Raw genomic sequence first — 22874 nt, 5'->3', positions numbered from 1 at the left:
GGACGAAATCGGATTGGAGATCTTAGCGATCGCATCGTGCGGGACCGAATGTTGCAGTGGCGCATTTACGTTCACCGAGCTCTTTCGGCAATCACGATATCGCCCAACGATTTCTTTCTCTCGAAATCGCGTTGTGACTTAAGGGGATACTGTTTTTCAATACTTTAACAGCGAAACACTCATTTCTTTCTGCAGAATTTACGTTGTATTGACCGTGTAAAATTATCAATACTTGTGTATAGTGAAAATTTGTATGAAAATTAATCGGAGCATTGCTCGACGATGTGATGAGAACGATTAAAAATTCTCAAATTGACATTTTCTATTATCATTTGGCATAAATATTTATCTAATACAGAAATCCCGCAGCTTGTATATATCGAACGTATCAGTGTTTCAATTTCTATATTTTTTCAATTAAATTCAGAAGTCTAAGAAATACGAAGAGTTTATGGAAAGATTTTTACATATTTTAGTTAGTTTTTTCGTTAGATATAAGGCAACGATCGAACAAATTTCGAAAGATTTTTTAAAGACGTCCAAAAAATATCTAAAATAATAAGACGTATTTTGGACGTCTAGACATCTTTTAGACATTTGTTCGGCCTAGGGATTCTTCAAAGCAGCGGTCATGATGTAGAAATATTCCAAAATAATAGGACCACATTAATGGAGTCTGCTGTACGAGAAATACAAAAGAATAGTGCGACCATGTCAATGTTAAGTAACATTTTGAGGATCGCCTATACATTATCGACGTTAATCAAGCTAAGTTTGAGTCATCGACTTTGACTTTCTCTTATTTCACGACGCGATGTCTCTTCCTGGCGAAACAAATGCGTCACTGCGCGCCGGCTGCTAAACGTGGACGCCGGTATCTCTTTCTCTCCCTATCCACGTTTAGCGGCCACCCTCGACAGCCAAGACGTCGTTGCTACGCCGTTGATAAAGCGTCCCTTGCGACAGATACAGCTCGTTCAACAAACGATCGGAGCCAGAGGGCGAGGACCCTTGGAGCTGCGTGGTCTCAATCTCAGCGGATCGCGCCGCCTCGCAGCGTCCGCGCAGCGGCGACTCGCGCAAGGATTCCACGAACCATCGTGGCGGTAATGGCGAGTCAGGCCAACAGGCCAGAGCAATCGACAGGCAGGAAGGCGGCGGGGGGCAGCAGGCGAGCGGAATCCGGCAGGAGTCCTCGAGGCAGACCAGCGAGGATATGTCGTGGGAGTACACGATAAACGAGGCGCCGATCGCCAGACTCGAGTCGCTGGACGAGCTCGATCAGGATCACGGCAGTTAAGGGGAGACGCGCACGCGAAGTCGCCCTGTTTGTCAGTTCGCGAGGCGCCGACGTCGCCGTGAGAAGGGAGGCTCATCCCGACGAGCGGGAACGCGAACGGTCGGGGAGCGACCGATGCCGTTTGGTCCCTTCGATTCTTAGGGAAGTCTCGTGACCACGTGGCATCGCTTTTCCCGGTCGGGTCGTTGCGACGTACATCTCGAGTTCGGTCGTGCCGCGAACGACGTGAGCGACGATGCGCCTGCGGGTCGGCTATGGAGCGTGCGTAAGGTGTACGTTGAAGGGAGCATGCAGGTCGGAAGGTAGGAGTCCTCTCGCCAACTGGCTCTCACGGCCTCTCTCCCTCTCTCTGCGCGAGAGAGCGACTCGATAAGGAGAAGCAAACGCCGCGGTGAACTGAGGGAGAGTGAAAGCTCTCTCTGCACATCGAAATAATTTTTTTAATTTTTTATTCAAATTATATATATATATAGAGTGTAAAGAAATTTATTTAAGGTGTAATGTAATTCCAGATGTGAGGATTATAAAGGCTTTCCGCGCATTACAGATGTTTCGAGAAATTATCCTTGTAATAAGGTGTCAAGAATAAATATTGCAAAAGAAATCTCGATCGGTGAAGTTACGCGAAATTCGGCAGTTCTCGAGAGACGTGGATTCAAGCGCGACACTTATGCTTCCTTCAATCGTACACGCTTCGAGAAGTCGACGTGTCGAAACACGTGGATCTCTTTTTGTACTCGAGACGGTCGTATGCTCGTCGCCGCGCGTTCACCGCCGGACGACGACGAGGATACCGGCCGCAGTAAACGTCATCTACGAAGTGTACCGATTATTTATTTGCAAAGTACGGCCGCCGTGTCTCGTTTCAGCTCCGCTAACATTCGAGTTGCGCGCGTCACGTGGAAGCCGGAGAAGTCGAGTCGCGCGAATTCGAAGTCGGACGGACGTGCAACGGTCGCGCTCATCCTCTCTCTTCGGGGTTCCCCTGGCAAGTCGTTCGAGTAATTCGACGTTCGTTTCTTCAAGTCGATTTTTTACGCGCCGAAGAGAAGCAAACGAAAGAAGTATACCGCATCGCCAATTAGACGCCAATTATTTTACTCACAAGAGTCGCAAGTAATTATTTATGTATATTTACACGTTGACACGTTATCGTAAGATGGGGGGGGGGGGGACGTTTCAACGAAGACTAGGAGAAACGCCTGAAAGTAAAGGTGCAGACACAATGAGAGGAATAAGAAACGAGGAATTAAATATAGGGAGTTAGGAAGGATAATTAAGTTTCAACATATGAACAGCCATGTTTCAATCCACAATGAAGAAATAGAGAACTAGGATTAGGAACACTGTCGAAATTCTATTCCTTATAACTTGTGTATTTATGGGCTTAGTAGTTGACTGAAAGTTAATCCCCAAAATGTCTAGTGGCCATCAATATACAAATGATAATCAGTTTGAATCAATCGATAATTATAAAGAAAATGATAATAGTGTTACTAATGACGGTAGAGATTCGTTAGAAAATAGTTAAAATAATGATCTCGTTTTAAAACGTTCTATTTCATTCTCTACATTCTCTTATTGTGTTTTGATTTATAGTTTATTCCTAATATCTTATTCCTAATTCCTAGATTTAGTCCCTTGTTCTTTATTACTTTCATTGTGTCCAAGTCCTAAGGATGACACACGTCGCGGAGATCTTAATGGGGAAGAGATCGTGGAGAATCGAGGACGAAATAGCGAGCGAAATCGCGAAAGACCTGCGTCTTGCGCGCGAGATCAGCAGGAGATAGTCGAGAGGAGGCAAATATTTAACTTGTTAGATGTTCATGACATCTGAGTGTTCGTACGGTAAATACGACAAACACGAGAAAAGTACGCCACATTTGAACGTTGGAATTTTCTGATTTATGTCTAGGCAACAAATCTTTGGCTCGTTTGCCTCGAAGGGTTCGCTTTTTCCGGTCAGGAGCTTCGCGCGGAGCGAATATGTCTTTCTTCATAGACACAGTTTTCATTTTCTAACGAGTTAACGAGACGACTGAGAGAGCACCTTCTCCTTTTCTCATTCTTGCTTGTAGGTGACGTTAAAGCGACGGTTAAAATATAAACGGTACTTGAAACAAGTTCTTGCGGCGCCGAAACGGTATTGTCGCAGTAGAACTTAAGTCGGAACACATCGGAGATGTACTGAGAAAAAGAAATTGAAATTTTGCGAAGCAAATGTTTCTCGTGACATTTTCTTCGATATTTATTGTTTGGAAAAAGATTTATTATGACAACAGAATATATATTTTTGTGAGATATATCTAAGTTTTCTTATTAACTGATTTATTTGCTAGGAATAACATTTCATTTCACTGTATTTAAATAAACGTTAATTTCTGTGAAATAAACCTTATATTTCTCAAATAAATTTTTAAGTCTTTTTCTCAGTATTCGAAGAAACGATCTTTTTCCCAGTTCAGCCGCCGTACAAAGTAGTGATGTTGTCCTTTATACAGACAAAAAACGTGACAGCGAGCAAATACGTCGCGTAGGCGACATGTTAGATATTTATCGAGGTTCTTACTATTATGATTGTTATCATGATTGTATAATTATTATTACTATTATTATATTATTATTATTTCGTTTATCATTATCGCTACGATTATTGTACAGCAATGGCAGAAGCGCAAGCGCGACGGGGAGGAGACGAGGAAAATAACACCGACGCATTATAATACCTACACAATAATATATACTTCTACACATATATATATATATATATTTATATTTATATATTTATATATATACATATACAGAAAAAGCAAAAAGCAACAGACGGCGGATGTATGTATATATAGGATGTTTCATTTCAACTCAGACACTAAAACATCTCGAAAACAATGCATTTTAGAAAAAAATATTTCAAAGAAAAGTTGCAGAGTTTGAAGAGAGTCATGAGATGAGCCACCTAGATCCCGGATCTGGGATCTATCTAGAATCCAGTAAGATCCAGTAAGTTGATTCTTTTCGATGAAAACGCCTATGTTTTATTGCAGATTCGTACTGTATGGAAAAAATAAGAGAATTTTGTTCGTGATAATTTTTCGTTAAACCTCCTCCAATAAACGCAAAATAGCGTTCAAAGTTTTTATTTTGAAGTATATGACCAATGAAGATAAAACCAGCAGACGATCAACCCGGACGGTCCTTGAGGGGAACATTGGGGGATCTCTAAAAGATAATTTTATTTCTTCACCGTCAATAGCACCGTCAAACTCATTGCTAATATGCGAATGTTCTATTCGTATATTATTACAGGACGTACGTTAAAATATTATAGATGATGTTCATAAAACTTTACATTTCTTTTGACCGTCTATCAAAATTCGATCCTGTTACTCCTGCATTATCTTCCTTTGCTTTCTTAAGAAAGAAAAAGGATAGTATCATTCGCCAGTATTTAAATGCTCAGAAAATAATAAATATCGAGAGAAGATCTCGTAGAAAATGCGTTGTTTTCGCATATAATAAGATATTTTGGTGTCTAAATTAAAATGGGACACGCTGTATACACATGTATGTATATATACATTCTATAAATTTTTTACAAAGCATTTCGAGTCGCTGCTGCTCCTAAACGCGCGTACGTTGGTTTCTCTTCCTCTCTTTTCGTTTTCCGTCCTCCCGACCTCTCTGTCTCCGCCATTAACGTCGCGAACTAGTTAAGGCTGGAAAACGGCGGTCGATGCCTCCAAGAGGAGATCTTACCCTCGTCCACAATAGATCTTATAGATGTGGAATTTCTGTGAATTTTTACATTTAGGACTTACGAGATGCAAAACGCGCGATAAAGGTAGAGAGATATACAAAAAAAAAATAAGGAGGAAACGAATTTCACTGATTAATGGCACTTCGAGATCGCTCATGGATCACCGATCGCCGATCTATTCGTTCTTTGCTCAGTATTCTAGGCTGTAACCGATACCGAATACATTCGATATAACAATTAAACACACACACATACACACACACACACACACCTCCCCCCCCCTCTCTCTTCCTCTCTTTCTTCCCTTTCCTTTCTTTCTCTTTTCCCTTTTCTCTCTCTCCCTTTTTTCTCTCTTTTCTCTCTTCTCTTTCCTCTCTTTCTGTTTTCCTTTCTCTCTCTCTCTCTCTCTCTCTCTCTCTGCGGTGCAGTGGTGACGCAGCGGCGCAGCGCTAAACGGGAAAACGCAGCTTTCGATTTTGCAGGTAATGATTTTTTGATTGTCAAAGTATCAAGTAGTACACGCAGCACACGTGGATTCTCGCACTTAGGTATACGGCAAAAGCTGTACGGTTAGGTGATCATTTAGAAGAAGGGAGAGAGTCCGGCGTGGTCTTGGCCGAGGGTGGTTGCGGCTACGTTCTCTGGGTTCCCGGGCGCTGACGATGCCTCGACGAAAATACATATCGCTGCCTGAATCTTATAGTCGGGCGTATCATTCTCGCAATAATGAAATTATTCTATTCTTCTGAAAATATAAACAGGAGCTGGTCCTCCATATATTTCAATTATCATTCCGAACAGATTAATTATTTATATAAAGTAATTCTTCTTTCGTGTTTTTCGTTTGTTGTCGAACGTAATCGTTAGAGAAACCACTCTGTTCATAATTATTTTAAAAGTAGATTGTATTTTTTTTTGTCATTCTTTTTTCTTCCTTTTTCATTTTTTTTCTCTTAAATTAAAGAACAACTGCAACTAGTTGAGCCAAGTGACAGCTTATTCATATCGTACCAGTTGAGAATTATTATATCTGATTATTTTCGATAAAATAATTTTTTAATTTCATTCATTGTCTCATACTCTGTCATACACTGAGAGAAAGAAATTAAAATTTTGCGAAATAAATGTTTCTTGCGGCATTTTCTTCGATATTTATTAATTAGAGAAAAATTTGACTTTGATGACGCAATACATATTTTTTGTAAAATATGTTTTTCTATTAATTGTGGCTTATTTGTTAAGAATAAAATTTTATTTCACTGTATTTAAATAAAAATTTTTTATTTAATTAAAAACGTCTTTAAATATTTCCGTAAAATAATCTTTATATTTTACAAGTAAATTTTTAAGAATTTTTTTCTCAGTGTATATGATGACGAATCATAAAGTAATTCCGAGAGAAATGAAATGTAAATTTCGACGTATATTTATATGTTTTTTTTTAATACTCGGAAGTAACTTGAAGAGACGAGAGGATCACGCGAGAAACCGAAGAAGTTCGGCAGAGAACGAGCGTAGCCGTCCTCGAGCGCGCAGAGACAGACGGCGAAGACGCCGGGTGCGAGACGAGGAATTACGCGTGATCGATCTCCCTTGCATTGAAATTACGAGTCGGGTGCCACGCGACGCGCGATCGGTACCGCGCTTTCGACATGAGCAACAACCACAACAACAACGACGACTTTTCTCGAGCGAGCAATTTTGAGATTAGAACACTACGTTTAAAGGTATTTTAACACGTCACATACACACACACACATCTCGCGGGGAACATATGTAACATATTTTATACATAGTGTCTGCGCCGAATTATACATTTATGCTGTGCAAGACGTCGCTCCTTCAATTCCAAAGCAAGGGACCGAGAGGGAAGGAAAACGGAGACGATGCGCTCGAAAATATCGTGTTCGAGCGATTACGATTTCGATTGTCGAAATCCCACAAGAGGGAATGTCATTCCGGCAATGTCTCGAGAAGCGCGTCTCGCTTTCGTTGGCGGCGACACCTTAGGTAGCCGGACGGGAAGAGGAAGTGAACAGTGCGTCCGTCGAAACCGATCTTACCGTGTAGTAGTATCTAATTCCCTGCACGCGACGAAACGATTTCGTCACTCGACGGAAGCGAGCCGCCGCTGTCTTCGCGAGCGCCGCGCGATCCCTCCTCGGCTGCGCTCGATTTGGCCGCTTACGTAAGCTTACTGTAAGCATCGTTCTATCTCCGGCGTATAATACAAGATAAAACGACGCTTATAGCGCGGCAAGAACACGCAGCCCTCATCGCGGCGAAAAAAAACACAGCGAAGCGGTGGACGAATGACGAATGCAAGTCGCGTGAAGCGCGTTCTCTGTCGTTCTCTCTCTTTCTCCAAGTCCTTCGAAAGTTCGGTTCTAATTGCGATTCGAATAGATCTAACCTTCGTCACGCCAAACGCGGCGTGAATCCGCCACTTCGCGTCTGCCCGTTTACAGAAAATTCCGCGGAGCTCACCTAGCTTGAGGAGAACCAGTGTCTTTCTCCGATAGCAGACTCCGTGAAAGTCGCTCGGATGCCGAGCGCAAGTCCGTCGCGCGAGAAGGGAGGCGAGATCGTCCGAGAGATCCTCCGACGTTCCTTCGGCGCATACTTCGTCCTTCGTCTTTCGACTTTATCCAATGACCACGCACGAATCATCACCGATGAACCCCTCAAATTCTCAATCTACTCGCCTGTCCGCCGATGAAGAGAAATCCTACGATCTCTCTCTCTCATCGAAGCCGCCTCTCGCTTTTTCTCTACCGCGGTTGGTCCGTTCGCGCCGAGACACGCGTAGACGACAACGCAAAGCGCGTGCTCCGGGTAGAATTCGTCTCGCTGCGCGAAGGATCGATCCTGAGTCTCAAACTCCAGAGCCGAGTTCTCTATCCTACGAGGGGAAAAAAATAAACGTGTATTCATCGAAAATTCGAGTCAATCTCGACCCGATTCGCCCTCGAAACTAGATCCGAACTTTAATGAATACGCGAGTAGACTTTATTAACAAGTCTAAATTACACGCGCTCGGTGATGGGAAAATCGAGGCAATCTCGTCTCGCGATCACGTCGAGGTTCGCGCAACCAAGTTCGCAGGGAAGCGAGAGAGACGCGAAGGAAGATGCGGGAAAGTTCCACCCGCGGTAGACGAATTTACTACTCGCGTTCTTTATCCAGATTCAGCGGTTTAAGATTGTTCTGTATATATATATATGATATAATCTTGGATTGTACGATTGTACACCGAGCGCACTGATTTGTAACACATAACAAGGAAACTAGTTCGAAAGTGAGCGTGATAGAGGAGAGACTTCTTGCACCGCCCTTGCCCCGCTCCTACCCTCCAGCTGGCACTCCCGGCCGAGATGGTCCTGAGGGTTCGTTACGTCGCTATCCTTCCGATCCGCCCTTCCAATTACGGAGAAACTCGATCGAGCGGGCGATCTTCGGTGAGAAAACAAAATAAGTTCCGTTCGAATTTTAATTATTTTAAAAGCATTTTAGTTGTTTCGAAATTGTTCTCCTCTCTTTTCTTTTTCCAAATTGATCGTCAGAGAATTACAATTGCGATTAGTAGCTTTAATATTATTTGATATTTTAAGAGACGAAATGATGAAAGGGCGCGTTAAAAATTGACGCAGAGAGAAACGTAGAGTTATTTTATTTTAATCGTCATTTGTTATCTCTCTCTCTTTTGTCACGTGTATTGCGAATTGACATATTCGATGGAAAAGTCGAAGACGATTGTGATTGGCGGTGGAGCAGGTGCTGGGAGTGGCGGTGGTACCGGTGGTGACGAGGCCATGTTGTGTATCTATAAGTTTTCATATATTGCATAAAATATGTTTATTACATATTTTCACTATGCCAATACGCGTTTGTGTGCCTCACTACGTCCCGCTTCCCTGTGTCACCTTATAACATCTCTTCATCATGCATTTATCCTTATACCGTACTTTCGTTTTTAGCAATATTGCATTTTACGAAATAGACCGCAATTACGCTTGATATTCTAAGAGCGACATTATGAGATCGGATTGTTTATTCTCGTTTTTTTTGTTACTTGACGACGAGCGTGGTTTATAATTTTTGTCTCATCACCGAGTTATTAATTTCTCACGTTAAGAACACGCCAGAAGCAGAATGGAAGACCGGCGAAATAGAGAACGGGATTTCTAAAAATTAGACGCATATGTATTACATTTCGAGAAGTAAGAACTAGGAGAGAATGACGAGAGGATAAGTATAGTAATTCCTCTGTCTGGTAGCAGGCCATGCAACCATTACTGCATGACAACAATTATTGAAGCATGAAGACCACCGTTGTCAAGATCCGAGGCGAAATGACTAGGTAAGTGGAAACGTCTCGCAATAAATATTACGACAGACGCGCAGGATCTAAGCGCATAACGTGTCAAATAAACGAATGTCTTATGTCATCGGTGGTCAAGCCGCTCCGGCCAGAAGTAAAGCTTCTACTTATCGTTTTGCGAACTGTAACATGACATATAACGATACAGATAACGAGTGCTAAATCGAACTCGGCTAAATTAAAAATTATCAAGCAAATTTTCTCAATTGTTATCATGCGTAATCAGAAGCACGATTAATAGTAAAGAGGAGTCAACTTTGCAATCGTATATCTTGTTTTCTTTAATGGAATCTCAACTGCCAAACGAATAATAATAGTCAAAATTAAATGGAATGACGCAGAAGATTTCTAGTCAGGGGACTACTTCATAATCGCCTATCCTATTTTCCGTTGTAACAACTGTAACTTGGACTATCAGACGTGGGCTATCGGCTATATTAAAAAACGATCACCAAACGAATGGTAAGTCAAAATCATATAAAAATTGTCTGTTTTGTATTATTGTACATAATCATTTTGCTATTTTCGTACGTGAACAGTTAAACAGTTGATATGCAACGTCGAGACTTACATAAATACAATCGGCGCTTAATGTGAAAATCGTGAGCGATTGTGAATGGGATGTCCATTATTACGAATTCGGCGTCCAGACCGAATGAAGAGACGAAAGCAAGGGAAAATCTATCGCGTTACAATTCAATGCGCAGTTGATAGCAATAATCTTGTTATTACGCGGAACATAAAATATAGCTTGCGAATTATACCAACGACTAATCGGCTCTTCGCGAGCTACAATCGGATATAAGCCAGCGCCGCCTAACATACTTTCTATTTTATATCGTTGGAAGGACAATGGAGACTATTACGCTGTAATGATTTTGATTTCATTTCGCGCAAACGACATACGATTGAAGGTAAGAGTTGCCGAAATTGTTTCTAGACTTCCAATCTTTGCTCGAGTTTATAATCGGAGAAAGGATAACAGCTGTTCTTTGTCTTTGAATTAGTGCATACATTTGGAACTTAAAAAACAGGTATACTGAAGGAAAAAGACCGGTAATACTTATTAAATACATGTAGTTAGAGATTTCGACGGAATATTTAGTAACTGTTACGAAATTTGATGTTAATTACCAAGTGTTTAGTTGGTTTGCAGTATGAATGACTTTAATTTAGAGTTAAATCAACTAAATAAAATAGCTACCAAATATTTAATATTTGTTATCAAATGTTTGATGATTATTACTAAATATTTGGTAAGAGGCTAATTTTATCAAGAATTTCTTGACAAAAATGAGAATTTCGCCTGTTCTATTGCATTTCTTTCCTACAAGTATAATTTGGAACGTGACAATTGTATGTGACAGGTATCTATCTACTTCCGCTACTTGGTTATCGATTACGTATACACACGTGAGACGAGAGACAGACGGCGAAGAAGAGTGCATTGCTAATAAGCGAGATCAATATTTTAAGAAGACGGCACACGTTTCATCCTGCAACTTTCGTTCGTGTGATATGAATCGTGAATTTCGTCAAAAACTGCCTGTGTCCGTCTCGTCCGTCCTTCCTGCTTCCGCCTTTCTACGACGCACTTCGCCGATGCATTATGGCATAATTGCATTGCGCGTCGCGGATTTCGGTCGACACTCGTGACATGATTAAGTTAATGCGATGGAAGTAGAAAAGAAAAGAAGATACACAAAGAACGAGTTGCACGATGCGTCGCACGGCGATTTGGTCTGGCGGCAACGGTCTTTGAATACCAAAGACGTCAGTATTATTTTATGGTATCGTCACGCCTTCGTATTACGACATGTTCTAACGCATCGTTGCGTATTCATCGTATGTTACGCGATTTTATTTATTTACTTAAGTATCTCGCGCAATCGATTATGTGTGTATTATTGTATCAAAACACAAGAGCATATTACCGCAATAAAATCGTGGATTTAATGGAACAGATGGTGAATTCGATCACTAATTAACACGGAGAATTTTAATAGTGGTGTTCAATAAACGTAAGGTAATCGTATCATGATTTCTTTTTATTATAAAAAATGATGCAACATGAGCAGTTCCTCTCCATTTGATGTAAAAATTCTATGACTTTTTTTCGAAAATCTACGACTTTCTCTTCGAAAGAGTAAAAAAAACTTCCGATGGAAATAATTGTAGTCTGAGTTATTTTCATTTAAATATATATTGTTGATTTTAATTTGAGACATATAAAATAACCCAGAGAACAGTCATAAAAACGTCTTTGAGATAATAAGATATTTAAACGACGTCTCTGAGACGATTTTTAAACATGCAGTCTTGTATTGGAAAAATCTGTTTTCATTATATATATATATATATATATATATTTAATTCACAGATAACAAAATCTGATCGAATCCGACCGGATTTATATTCTCCGCGAACGTGAAGCGTTGTATTCAGATATGTTACATATTTTGCGATGTATTTTATTTACTTTTAAACATTTTTTAATTTATTATGAAAAATTATTATGAGAATAAAAAATGCCTAGTCAAAAAAATTAGTTGAAAATCTATCAAATGCTTTTATGAATCGACCATAAGAACCTTGTTATCTGAGAGTTCATAACGCTATTATTTATTTAAAATAATTTATTTGTAAGGAGAAACGATCAAATCTGCTTGATTATTATTACCCGATTCTTCGTAACATAACCGGGTGAATGTGAATTTTGGCAATCACCGCGCGGCAAGGTGGATGTCACTTTCTTGATAACCGGTAAAGTGGGTGGGAGTCGGTATAAAGAGAGGATATATCCTGCGGCGATGGTCAGTGAGTTCTCAGTGAGAGTGCCGTGATCATTTCGCCGTTCTACCGTGAAAGTCAAATATGAAGGTACGCGTCACATACGCCAACGCGCTCCGTTTCGTTCGCTCCTTTCGAATTTGTGAAGATGTGTGAAGTGTCGATAAACATTTCAACGTCGGCCGGAAAAGTATCGCGTAGAGACGACGTCGTTAATATCCATGAACGTCAATACGAGATTTAATTTAATTAATTTAATTCAGCGAAACGTGATTCATCGCGACAATCGTTTGTTTCGAAAATATGAATATTCGAATTTCGGCGAACGACCGCAAAATCCCGCGAATCGCTACTGAGTCTGAATCGCTACTGAGATTTCACGCGGTCGTTTCTTTAAATGCACAACCGTTCTAATCTCTCACGTTTATCATCATCTATTTCTGTTTGCTATGCGTTTCACGCCATTTGAAGTGCGAGACGCCTTGCTTCTTGTGAAAGTCCCGTACGTTTGGCCGTAACCTTCCTTCGGTATACTTGTCGCCGCGAGTTTCACACGCAACAATGAGGAGCATTATGCGGGGGAGTTCCTCAACAGTGGTTGCAAGCCGTGAAAAAATAATTAACAGCTAACGCGACTGTCGAAAGTTGCATCCGCTTTTTCGCTTTTCCGCGACAGACACGGGAGAGCTGTTCGCGAAAAAATTGCATTGTTTAACAACTTCACACGCGTTCTAATTGTATTCTTTCATCACTTCATTCCTCCTGTATGAATAAACGGATGTAAGCTTTTTCCGCTAAAGAATTCCGAATGACTAATCTCGTGCGTGTCACTTTCTTCGGCTTCCGAAGGTAGAAAACTTGAATTTTTCATGAGTCGCTTCCTATAGAAACGGCCTTTCATCAATTGATGTACCGCAAATTGAATGATCGTAAAAATCTCTAGAGAAATTCGATTTCGGCACTTCGACAATACTTAAGTGTACTTTCTATACCTTTGTAATAATTAAATGAGCATTTACCAATTTTTAACATTTTCTAACTATAAACGCGCGCGCGTATCTAACGGGTAGAAGAAAAGGAAGTCGATATAAACGACATACAAAAAAAGATACGATTCGAACGCAAAAATAACAAAAAATTATTCGTGCGTGCACGGAGAATTTTGCAGCCGAAAGTCTACTCTGTCTAACGACCTCTCTGCATTGTGGAAAGGACGCCTCTTATTCGAAGGTCCGATGTTGCCTCTAGAATGGAAATCGAAATGTTTATTCGTGATCGCTCAATTGCCGGTTTTTTAGAAATCGGCGAGCGTACGTAGACGAACTAGGTCAAGCGCTGCGGCTGCGAAGATCAAGGTCACGACGATCACTTTCGCTCGTTCAAGCAGGTCGATGTTTCCGGGGTCGTGGTCTCGCCCGCAATTATTCGACAGTCTTATCTTCGATATGCGCTTTTCCTTCTTGAGAGATCCATCTCAGAATCTTCATCGCTTTTCGTTTTACTCATGTTGCAGTAAAAATACCGCGTTGTTTTGCTCTTACCGGGAAAGAAGAAACGTGCACCGGAACTCATTAAAATTGTGCAACTTCGTTCTACGTTTTGTCATTGCTTCATAGATTTGCAGCATTTCTCATCGTGCGACAGTATCGACGTGAAATCATTCGCCGGCGAGATCGTCGTTTTTACCTCAAGTCATGTATAGCGACTCATGTGTAGCAGGCAGTGTTCGAACCGCCGGCGGTCGCGTGACTTTCACCCAGAATCGCTCTACTTGCGCTACGTTCGCGTTGAGGCGCTTCGGGTATCCACATACGTCCTTAGAAATGAGCCGTCTCAATGACGACGTTTAACGATCCCGAGGGAAAGACTTTCCTAATCTGTTACGAAACGCGACCACACGTCGCTAACTCATAGTTATCGTCATTTGCGATTGTCTTTCTCTTACTGCGATTATTAACAATAATCAAATTATTAATATATTTAACCAAAATTTAGATATAACATTTATTTATTTATTTTAATTATTTACAATCAATCAATTAAACTGGCGATGACTCAGGTATAAATTAATCAGGGCGTGAGTCCTTAGGTAGGCATACCTCAAAACAGGCCTGCTGCCTTCGTTGGGTCTAGATATGGCAAAAAAAAGCAAATTCTTAATGGAATCTTGTGAATAGGCTCTGAATAAGCATTAACGTCGACGCTCTTAAAAAGGTCTGTGCTCACAAGTCAGGGCTTAGTTAACCAATTCCTGAAATAGTTTAAAATAAAGTTGTAAAGAAATTCATTATAATAGTTTGTTTTTTGTGAAATTTTTAAGCGAAATTCATTATAATAAATAAGACCAAGTTAACAAACTTTGATTTTAGTTGTCAAAAATAGTGTTTAAATAAAAAAATTTAACACAAACCATAAGTTCGCATTTGAATTTTCTTATAAACAGCATAACAAGATATGGTCTAGTCGGACGTATCAAAATAAGTTACATTTACAAATCTGGTTTTAATTTATACAAGTGTAAGGGCTTGCTAGATAGGCAAAAATTATATAAGGCCTTTTCAGTCCCCGTTTTAAATTTCTACTCATTTCTCCGGTAGTTGTATAATTCCGCGCTCGTACAAGTTTTGCGATTTCTGAGCGAAGAACTGATTAAAAAACGATTTTTACATCAACCTAATAACTCGTGCTCATAGATAACGCTTTAAGATTCCCCTTCGCGTGACGGAAGCTCACACACTTATCGTCAAGCCATACTCGAAGAACTCGACAAGCACGATATATAATTTTCTCCTACTCGTCGTATATTTCAGGTGACGGAACTCTTGATAGTGACGTGTTGCTCGATAATCGCCGCACGATCGGATACCGATGAGGAGTTACTGAAGAGGGCGTCGGAACAGCTCGAGCGATTGGCGCCGTATCGAAGAAGGGCCGATCAAGAGGCGCTCGATCTCGCGAACCTGCTGGATGCGTGGAGGCCGCCGATGAATGAAGACGATTCAAAGGAGAGGAAGCTCGACCAGGCTGCGCCGTGGGAGATTCTCGAGATTCTGCCCGAGCAAACGGACGACGCGGCGAAGCGGACAGACGACAAGAAGCAAATAATGATCGCCGACTTAATCGCCGATCCCAAGTACGCCACGATGATGCAGGAGAGAATAAAGCGCGGTTTCGACGCCGGCTCCGCCAGTCTCATCACCAGCATAGCGGGCGGCGTGCTCAGCGGTGTCGCGAGCGCGTCGAGCGGTTCCGCGGCGAAAGCGTCCGCGGGCAGCAGTCAACACGATTACGGCCAACCGGCTTACGGCCCACCTCCGGCCTATTCGGTAATGTGACGCTCATCGCAGCGCAATTATTCCGGTAGATAGATTCCTCCTCTCTCTTTCCCTCTTTCTGATTATAAAAATCGGGGCATACGCAAATAATAATAGAAACGGAAAGAAACAAACGAGCGTAGATGCAACTCTTTCACCCTTATGCTTAAGTTGAACGGGTTCTCTCGTGCGGAGAATCCTGTCTTGCCGGTGGAAAATTAAGTGCGCCGGAGAAACACAATGTAGGTCGCCGAAGTTGTCACAAAGGAGGGAGAGTTTAACCAGTTCTTCGGTCGCCGTCGGCTGCTCTGTAATTTCTTACCTCTAATCATGGTTATATCGTCGCGATATGTCTTTCGTTTTGAAGTAATCACAGTAGCTCTGATGTGTTTCAAAGTGGAAATTACGGTATCGGGCGTTGGAACGGTAATAGCGCCCGGTGGCTAGAAATTTCGTTACGTTGCATAGAAAACGAAAGGTATGTCGTCGAATGAGACATACAGATCTCGATCCTTCATGCGTCTCCTTACGCAATAAGATGTAGGTAGAGACGCTGTAACATCTCAGTCGCATTACTTCTCCAGTACGACGAGAAGCCCTTCGGTGCTTGGGACTTCAAGAAGACGATTTTTAGCACAGTGTTTCAAGCTCTCAAGGCGATAAGCGGCGGCGTGCTGGCTCTGAAAGGACAGCTGGTCAAAGGCGGTGGTTATTTGCTCGCGGCGAAGGGCAAAGTTATCAGTAAAACAGGGGACGTGATCACGTCCTTTGGTAAACATCTGACGAGTAGTGTGTCAACCTATCCAGCGTCCTATCCGCCGGATACTTACACGTACGAGCAACATCCGCCGGCTCAAGACTTAGGTGAGAGCGACGATTGTGAAGATTGCGTGATATTATCCGATTAATCCTCGGTGTGTTATCATGCTCTGTCAAACATAATTGTAGTTTTTCAGCTTCTTTTTCCGCAAGTTTCAGCTATACTTGTAAGGATTGAGATTTCATAACTTTCACTCTGTCTTGAGTGGCTCTCAAGGAGCCAAGAGAAAATTCACTTATTTCTTCAATTAAGAAATTATTTTCATTATGCCGGTTTATGTGTAAAATCTATATAAATTCACATTATAATTCTTTTAGTTTAAAAATCTTATTTTTTCACCACAATGGTGTAACTCTGGGTCAAAATTCGGATATCCCATCGAATTTTCTCATGATTCATCAATCATAGAGGATATCACGTTCGGTGTTTCTTTTTATTTTAATTTTAATAGTACACAAAGAGAGAGCTGCAATTGCATCTCGTTCGACCCGAGATAATTTCACATGATAGATTTAAAGAATTTCGTTCTTTCGAAATAAATGGAAAAAAGGAGAAACCAGAATAAATCCGTAACAGTCGCAAGTGTAACACACGTGTATGGCGCTAAAAACCCGACGCATCTGCTTTCTACTTGCGCGTTCGCCGACCTATGCCGCGCTTAACCAATCAATCAGTCGTGGAAATCAATCAGAGACGTAATTCCATACCTAGAAATGATGGAGCGTAGAAAGCCGTTTTAGTGACTACGAATCAACTGATTATCTGCAAATCCGGATACTTCGCCGATAATTACGAGTCGTACAACAGAGTGTTATTCGCTTTTCTCCGATTCATTTAAAAAGTGATAATAATCCAACGTTAAGACCATTCGAGAAGATTCAAACAAATCACGTTCAACGATGGGACGTATTCATTGACATGCATTACGAAGTTCTCGGTATCGTTACGCGTTTACGCATCGATCGTCGAATTAACCCTTCAACCGCATATTTCTGAAAAATCGCTCGCGCCCGCAAACAGAGTCATGCTGAACATTTGCGATTTTCTAAATTTCATATTGAAAAAACTATAAAAGGAAAAAGGTTGATAAAATAAAGTATAATTTTTCTACTTTAATATTTGATCGTACATTTATGGAAAATCAAATTTTAAGTTACTGAAAAAATTCGAATTTGGACAGTAGTCTCTGGTAGTTTTATGGTAGTTAATGATAGTTTTACTTAAAAATCAGAATTTTTTTTATTATTTTGATCTGCAACAGTAGGATAACAAAGTTGAAAGATAGTTATAACAGAAAAAATATGACTCTAGTGTACGTCCGAAAAAAGATATTTTTGTTGAACCATTGAAAAGAATATATTTCCAAAATAGATGTTTTCATGGGGGAAAAAATATTTTTGTTGTGAAAGTATCAAAAATATTTTATTTGCGAAACGGTAACACTGTTATTTATCATTTTCAAAAAAAAATACACATAATCACAACGTTCGCACACAAATTTTCACCAAAAAAACCACTTCATTTGTGACATCAAATTATACACCGATCGGTTTAACTGACTTTACCAAATTCAGGTTGGCTCCTAAACACACATTAATCGACTTATCAGATTCGCACCACGTCTAACGGATAGAACGACTCTAATGATTTTTCGGGAATGGGGAGAACTCTTAGATCATGCATTTTTCTTCATTATAATTCTTCAAACACATCAAATCGAAAGGTTAAACAAATCGATTGTTTCCGCGCGTTTATCTGGTCGTATTTTATTAAATATTTTTTGTTTAACGGCAGGACACGATCCTAATTATCAAGGACCACCGCCGGGGCCTGATGGATATTCCGAAGCGAACGATTATCCTCCGCACTCGGCGTATAGCGTGCCATCAGATGGTAGGTTTCATCTTCGTAAGTGTAGTTGTAATACCACGAAGTTTCTAGATCGTTTCTACGTCTTGGTACCTTTCTAAAGCGCCGACAACTAGAGATGGTAATTACGCATTGATGAGGGCGTTTAATGAATTCGACGGGTGTGTTTTCGTTCGATATTTCCGTAGATTCGTCAAAGATTCGAAGAGGAAGGTTTTCCTCCGCTGAGAAAAGAACGATAATTAAAGTCATCACTTTCTCCTCGAGTTCCAGAAACATTAAATGTGGAATTTATTTCCTTAATTAGTTCAAAAGGCTTACTGAGAAAAGTATACAGTTCATAACGCAGTATGTCGATCAAGTTGTCGGGTATCGCTTTCACGAATAAATTTCGGCTCCGGGTGCTTCGCCCTGACCCTTGCGCGATATTGCAGAATTTCGACTGTCGTTTGCAGAACTCTCAGCAGAGAAATGCGAATTTCCCTTTTCATATCGCGGTGAATGTCGACGTCCTCTTTCCGGCAGGCTCCTTCGAACACGTTGGCCAATTTTGCACACCTGTACGTCCAAGCACCAAACCCTTCCCCGCCTTTCACTTTCTCCGAAAGTCCCGGGTGAAGACCCGTTTTCTGGCATACTCCCTCGATTCCTCGGAATTTTGCATTGCTCGACACCAACATGGCATACGTAACGCGTCCAAATTACTCTGTATTTCAACGCACGAAAATATCACTCCTGATATTTTTATTCTTCAGGTAAAAAAAAACAACAAACGATGCTCGGGATAAATCGTCCTGTCTGTAGAAAGACAATAAAAAAATATTCCAGTCTATTATCTATAAGTATGTGTGCAAGATAAAAAATGATTTCACGTTCCCCATATACCGGTGTCTATCCTTAAAAAAAAAGAGTACACCTCTGGAACTCAATCGGACGCAGAGAGCGCACTGTTTTTTTTCACTACGTGACGGACCCTGCAACAATTGCCTGCGAATCTGTGTAAGTGTCCGTTGATTACTGAATGTGGTCACGTTATTTCGCACCTGCTCGACACAAGTCGTGGTACATTCGGCGCACTCGTAAAAACGTGCTAATCAGTCTCGACAGTACATATGCCACATCCGCCCTCAAACTTGACTAACGTACCGTAACAAAAATGCAAACTTAACACCCAAGCACAGCGAATCAACTCACGGTAGACTCATACGGTAGACTGACAGACGTCACGTTCACAGACAACAATCAGGGCGGCTTGCTGATCGTGGCGCCGACGAAATCTGACCCGGAGAGCGACCAGCACGCGAACGTAGCGGAGGCGAAGCCGGACCTCACGAAGTTAGAGGAGAGCTTCGGCGGCCCGACGATCAAAGACTTCTTGATCAACGTGCCGAACGGCAGCGGCGGCCAAGCCATCGGCGACCAAGACGATAACAACGTGAACGCTCCCATCGCGCATCCAGCACCGACCTATGGAGCGGCCGAACATTATTCCTCGCATCACGACAAGCCGGTGCACGACAGTTACCCTGTAGTCGATCAAGAGAACGTTTACCATCATCACCCAGCAGCGGCGCCACCGTCGCATCATTTCCCGAACCGTCTGCCTATACAGCAGAGCCTGGAGTACCCACCGCTGCATCTGTCAGAACTCGATTACCCACACGGTGGTGGTCTGCACGGAGCCCTGCCGCCCGAGTTACCGCTCCATGACGGCACGTCGGTGTACGCGAGTCTCACCGTGGACACCGAGCCGCACTTGCCCCTGCTGGGCTTGCCCAAACTACAACCGCACGTGGATTTTCACGGGCAGCCGCAGTTCGCGAATCTTCACAACAGTTTGGACGGTCCGCTGAGGATACCCCTCTTAAACCCGTTGCCGGACTATTGGCAGAGTCCAAGCTCGCTCGGCACGCTAAACTCCTTTCGTAAGAGGAACGTCCCGCAGAGGCGGATGTTCGCCCGCAGACATGCGCGTTACTCGTCGTCGACGAGGCCCCATCGGCTGTAACGTCGAAGCAGGTAACGCGCCGGCAGGCGTGTGTCTAAAAAGAGAGAAAGGAAGCGGAGCTTCTCGAAAATCTAGCGATATTTATTATGAGATGGATTTCCTCGGACTGTGTAGGACATTTGTCGAATATCCGATAGGTGAACAGGTGAGGTAAAAAGACGCGTCACGGAGGCTTCATACGTTCCAACTGTTCGCGGGCGAAATTATTTGCGCAAATTATGCAATAATTGGAATAATATTTGTAATCCTGTATCGAGAGTATGTATTTCCAAACACTTACAGAAATGTTTACATTTCATTCCAATGTGCGAGAGATCGTTTGTCCGAAACAAAATTTACTCTCTAAAGTGCAATCGGTGTATTATCACTGAGAAACAGTCAATAGTGATCATAGTTATAAGTGTAACGCTGCAATTCAGTAAAATTCCTCTGCAAACATTTGTTGATAGTAGCGACTGTTTCCGTCAGAAAAATCTAACTGCAAAAATAATTTAAAAATATATTATTTCTTACTTCTTCTTTATTATCTTAATCCCACTTTTGAGATATTATCAATGATTTACTGAAATATTCTTAATTATATTCAATTGATTTAATATATATCGTACTTGAAAAACATGCTTATTCTGATGAGACTCAAACTCGAAATCTCTCTATACGAATTACACCAAACACGACAGATGATTCAATGCATATATGTATTTCTGCTACGGACAGGTAACAGTGATTTGCAGTGAATATTTCTCTGGCCAAAATCAGTAAAATATTAAATAAAGAAGCTAAGTGGAAGAATTTCCATTAAAAATTAGTTTGAATATTTGTAGAATAGTGAAGGGTGATTGGTAGAATATTGATTATTGGTGGAATACTGTTTCACTGATTCAATTAGTGACATTTCATCGATTCAACTTAAGAGAGTAAGAAATCCTGCAATGTTCTTTCTTTTTATTTTTTTCTTATATCCGTCGTATGTTCCGAGAAATGTTAACATGAACTTTAATATGTGTATGCACGCTTTTTCTGTTACAGTAATCTACGCGTTCGCGTACTATCCACACTCGAGCAAGTACAAGTACAGATTGCCGTATCCTTATTACGGACGGTAAGGACTTCTGGTGCGGACAATCGCGGACAATTACGTTATACAGAGCCGGCGAATCGAGACTAATAAGAGATCGAACGTTTGAAAGTGGAGACGACAGCCGGCGAATCGAGACTAATAAGAGATCGAACGTTTGAAAGTGGAGAGGACAGCCGGAATTCGAGGAATATATCCGCATACCATTGAAACGCATTTGTGTCACAGAGTTATAACTGCCCGGAAAGAAATTTCTTGAAAGTCTATCTTCTCCAATGAATAGAAAGAAGACTCCTATTTTACAATTTAGGACACCTTGTACATATTTCAGCTTGCTGACAGAATCACTACATGACTTCTGTAAGCAATTCCGAGATACTCGTGAAACCCAAATCAAACTACACAACGATAAATAATTTCTTGCTATTACGTAGGATAATTACTGCGAACATATATGCTATAATTTAATTTGTGATAAAGACTCTCGTTGTTATATTTTTTCGTTCGTCCATTTCGATCGTGACGGACAAAAACGTAAGTCCAAAACGAAGGTCATAGTATGTGGCCTGTGAAGGACTTGCAGCCATTAAGAGAAGGGCTTAGTATTATCTATATGTTAGTCTCTTTAAATAAATAGATGTAAAATCTTAATTACTGTCCTTATTTGAAACTTGTTCTTCTCGGATTTTCACTTTTCAGCAGTGTAATTCAATGTCAAGTCAGAGGAACTTTTATTTCTCGTTATTTAATAAAGACGAAAGTATATTCGATCCTACATGAGATGTTACTGAAGAACAAAAGTACATCTGACTTGTTGTTAAGTCGTATAACTTGAAAGATAAAAGAGTCTTTTGACCCGCCGCCATTGAGTCGTACTATTTAAAAATATGAAGTTCCTTGACCCATTGTTGAATTTTATTATTACCAAATAAAAGGATCTTTTGACCTATCGTTAGATTGTGCTATTTAAAAAAAAAAGGGTACTTTTACCTATTGTTGGGTCGCACTTTTGAAAATAAAAGCGTCGTTTCACCCGTCGTTGAGATTTAAACTACCAGGTTAAGAGTTTCTTCACGACATCTCAAGATGGTATCGAGTAGTCCGTCGGCCTTTTTTCGGCGTTTGCTTTCCAACGAAGAAATAATCCGACACTGTGAAAAGCTGTTTGTTGGATCAATTTGAACTTGAGTGTTCCCGATAGGTTTGCGGTTAAACGTGATTCGTTTAGTGTGTTCACACGTATCTGTAAGAGAAAATATATGTCATTCTCGTGATAATAAGAATTATTTGACGAAATTATGATTTATATGTCGCTTATATATTTATATAAGTATCACTTACTAAAATTAATTTTGCGCTTGATAATTATCGGTGAGCGTGTGAAATAATAACTCTGGCGGTACGTTAATCACATTTTACCTGGTTCGGTAATTCCATCATTATTAGTACCAGAACCTCAGCTACGAGTCGCCACTGTTTCCACTGAAAGATGGGATAGTAGTACGCATCAACGACATATCAGACGAAACTTTATTTTCAAATGATGCTGGTCAA

General features: G+C 41.0%; 3 protein-coding genes and 1 long non-coding RNA gene across 21 annotated transcripts in view; 2 read left to right on the top strand and 2 right to left on the bottom strand.

Annotated features, from left to right (window-relative positions):
• Positions 1-3565, top strand: part of LOC106743890 (potassium voltage-gated channel subfamily H member 6) — a 114799-nt gene extending 111234 nt beyond the window's left edge. For 13 of the 16 annotated variants that reach the window (XM_014618151.1, XM_014618149.1, XM_014618157.1 and 10 more), the window contains one exon: positions 952-3565. In XM_014618151.1, coding sequence (XP_014473637.1) covers positions 952-1300 — 349 coding nt within the window. In that variant the 3' untranslated portion in view covers positions 1301-3565. The remainder of the gene's footprint in view (positions 1-951) is intronic. The other 3 variants (XM_014618163.1, XM_014618152.1, XM_014618155.1) reach the window with 2 other exon arrangements.
• An 8449-nt stretch (positions 3566-12014) lies between these two features.
• On the top strand, positions 12015-21356 carry LOC106743911. Its single transcript, XM_014618222.1, has 6 exons — positions 12015-12321; positions 15042-15557; positions 16130-16409; positions 18160-18258; positions 19470-20253; positions 21272-21356. The coding sequence occupies exons 1-5, from the start codon at positions 12316-12318 to the stop codon at positions 20240-20242; spliced, it is 1674 nt and encodes a 557-aa protein (XP_014473708.1). The 5' UTR covers positions 12015-12315; the 3' UTR covers positions 20243-20253; positions 21272-21356.
• LOC106743912 lies at positions 18334-19516 on the bottom strand. Of its 3 annotated transcripts, none has more exons than XR_001374410.1 (3): positions 19429-19516; positions 18556-19032; positions 18334-18458 (listed from the first exon to the last, which is right to left on the bottom strand). XR_001374410.1 is itself a non-coding variant. In XM_014618223.1 (2 exons), the coding sequence occupies exons 1-2, from the start codon at positions 19437-19439 to the stop codon at positions 18613-18615; spliced, it is 339 nt and encodes a 112-aa protein (XP_014473709.1). In that variant the 5' UTR covers positions 19440-19511; the 3' UTR covers positions 18334-18612. The 3 variants fall into 3 exon arrangements, 1 of the variants encoding a protein (XP_014473709.1); XR_001374411.1 differs by having other exon boundaries at positions 18556-18763; positions 19429-19511; XM_014618223.1 differs by having other exon boundaries at positions 18334-18940; positions 19429-19511.
• Positions 20381-22767, bottom strand: LOC106743913. The gene is made up of 3 exons (XR_001374412.1): positions 22662-22767; positions 22311-22563; positions 20381-20720 (listed from the first exon to the last, which is right to left on the bottom strand). It is a non-coding gene; the product is annotated as an uncharacterized LOC106743913 (long non-coding RNA).
• Positions 22768-22874: the final 107 nt, after the last annotated feature.

This window comes from Dinoponera quadriceps, unplaced genomic scaffold (genome assembly GCF_001313825.1).
Source record: "Dinoponera quadriceps isolate SergipeBrazil2010 unplaced genomic scaffold, ASM131382v1 scaffold1070, whole genome shotgun sequence".
Lineage (NCBI taxonomy): Eukaryota > Metazoa > Arthropoda > Insecta > Hymenoptera > Formicidae > Dinoponera > Dinoponera quadriceps.
This window is presented reverse-complemented; position numbering and strand designations above follow the sequence as displayed.

Coding starts and splice junctions, on each gene's coding strand:
- LOC106743911 (XM_014618222.1), top strand. Junction 15,558..16,129: donor GCCCACCTCCGGCCTATTCG/GTAATGTGACGC, acceptor TTACTTCTCCAG/TACGACGAGAAGCCCTTCGG. Junction 16,410..18,159: donor TCCGCCGGCTCAAGACTTAG/GTGAGAGCGACG, acceptor GTTTAACGGCAG/GACACGATCCTAATTATCAA.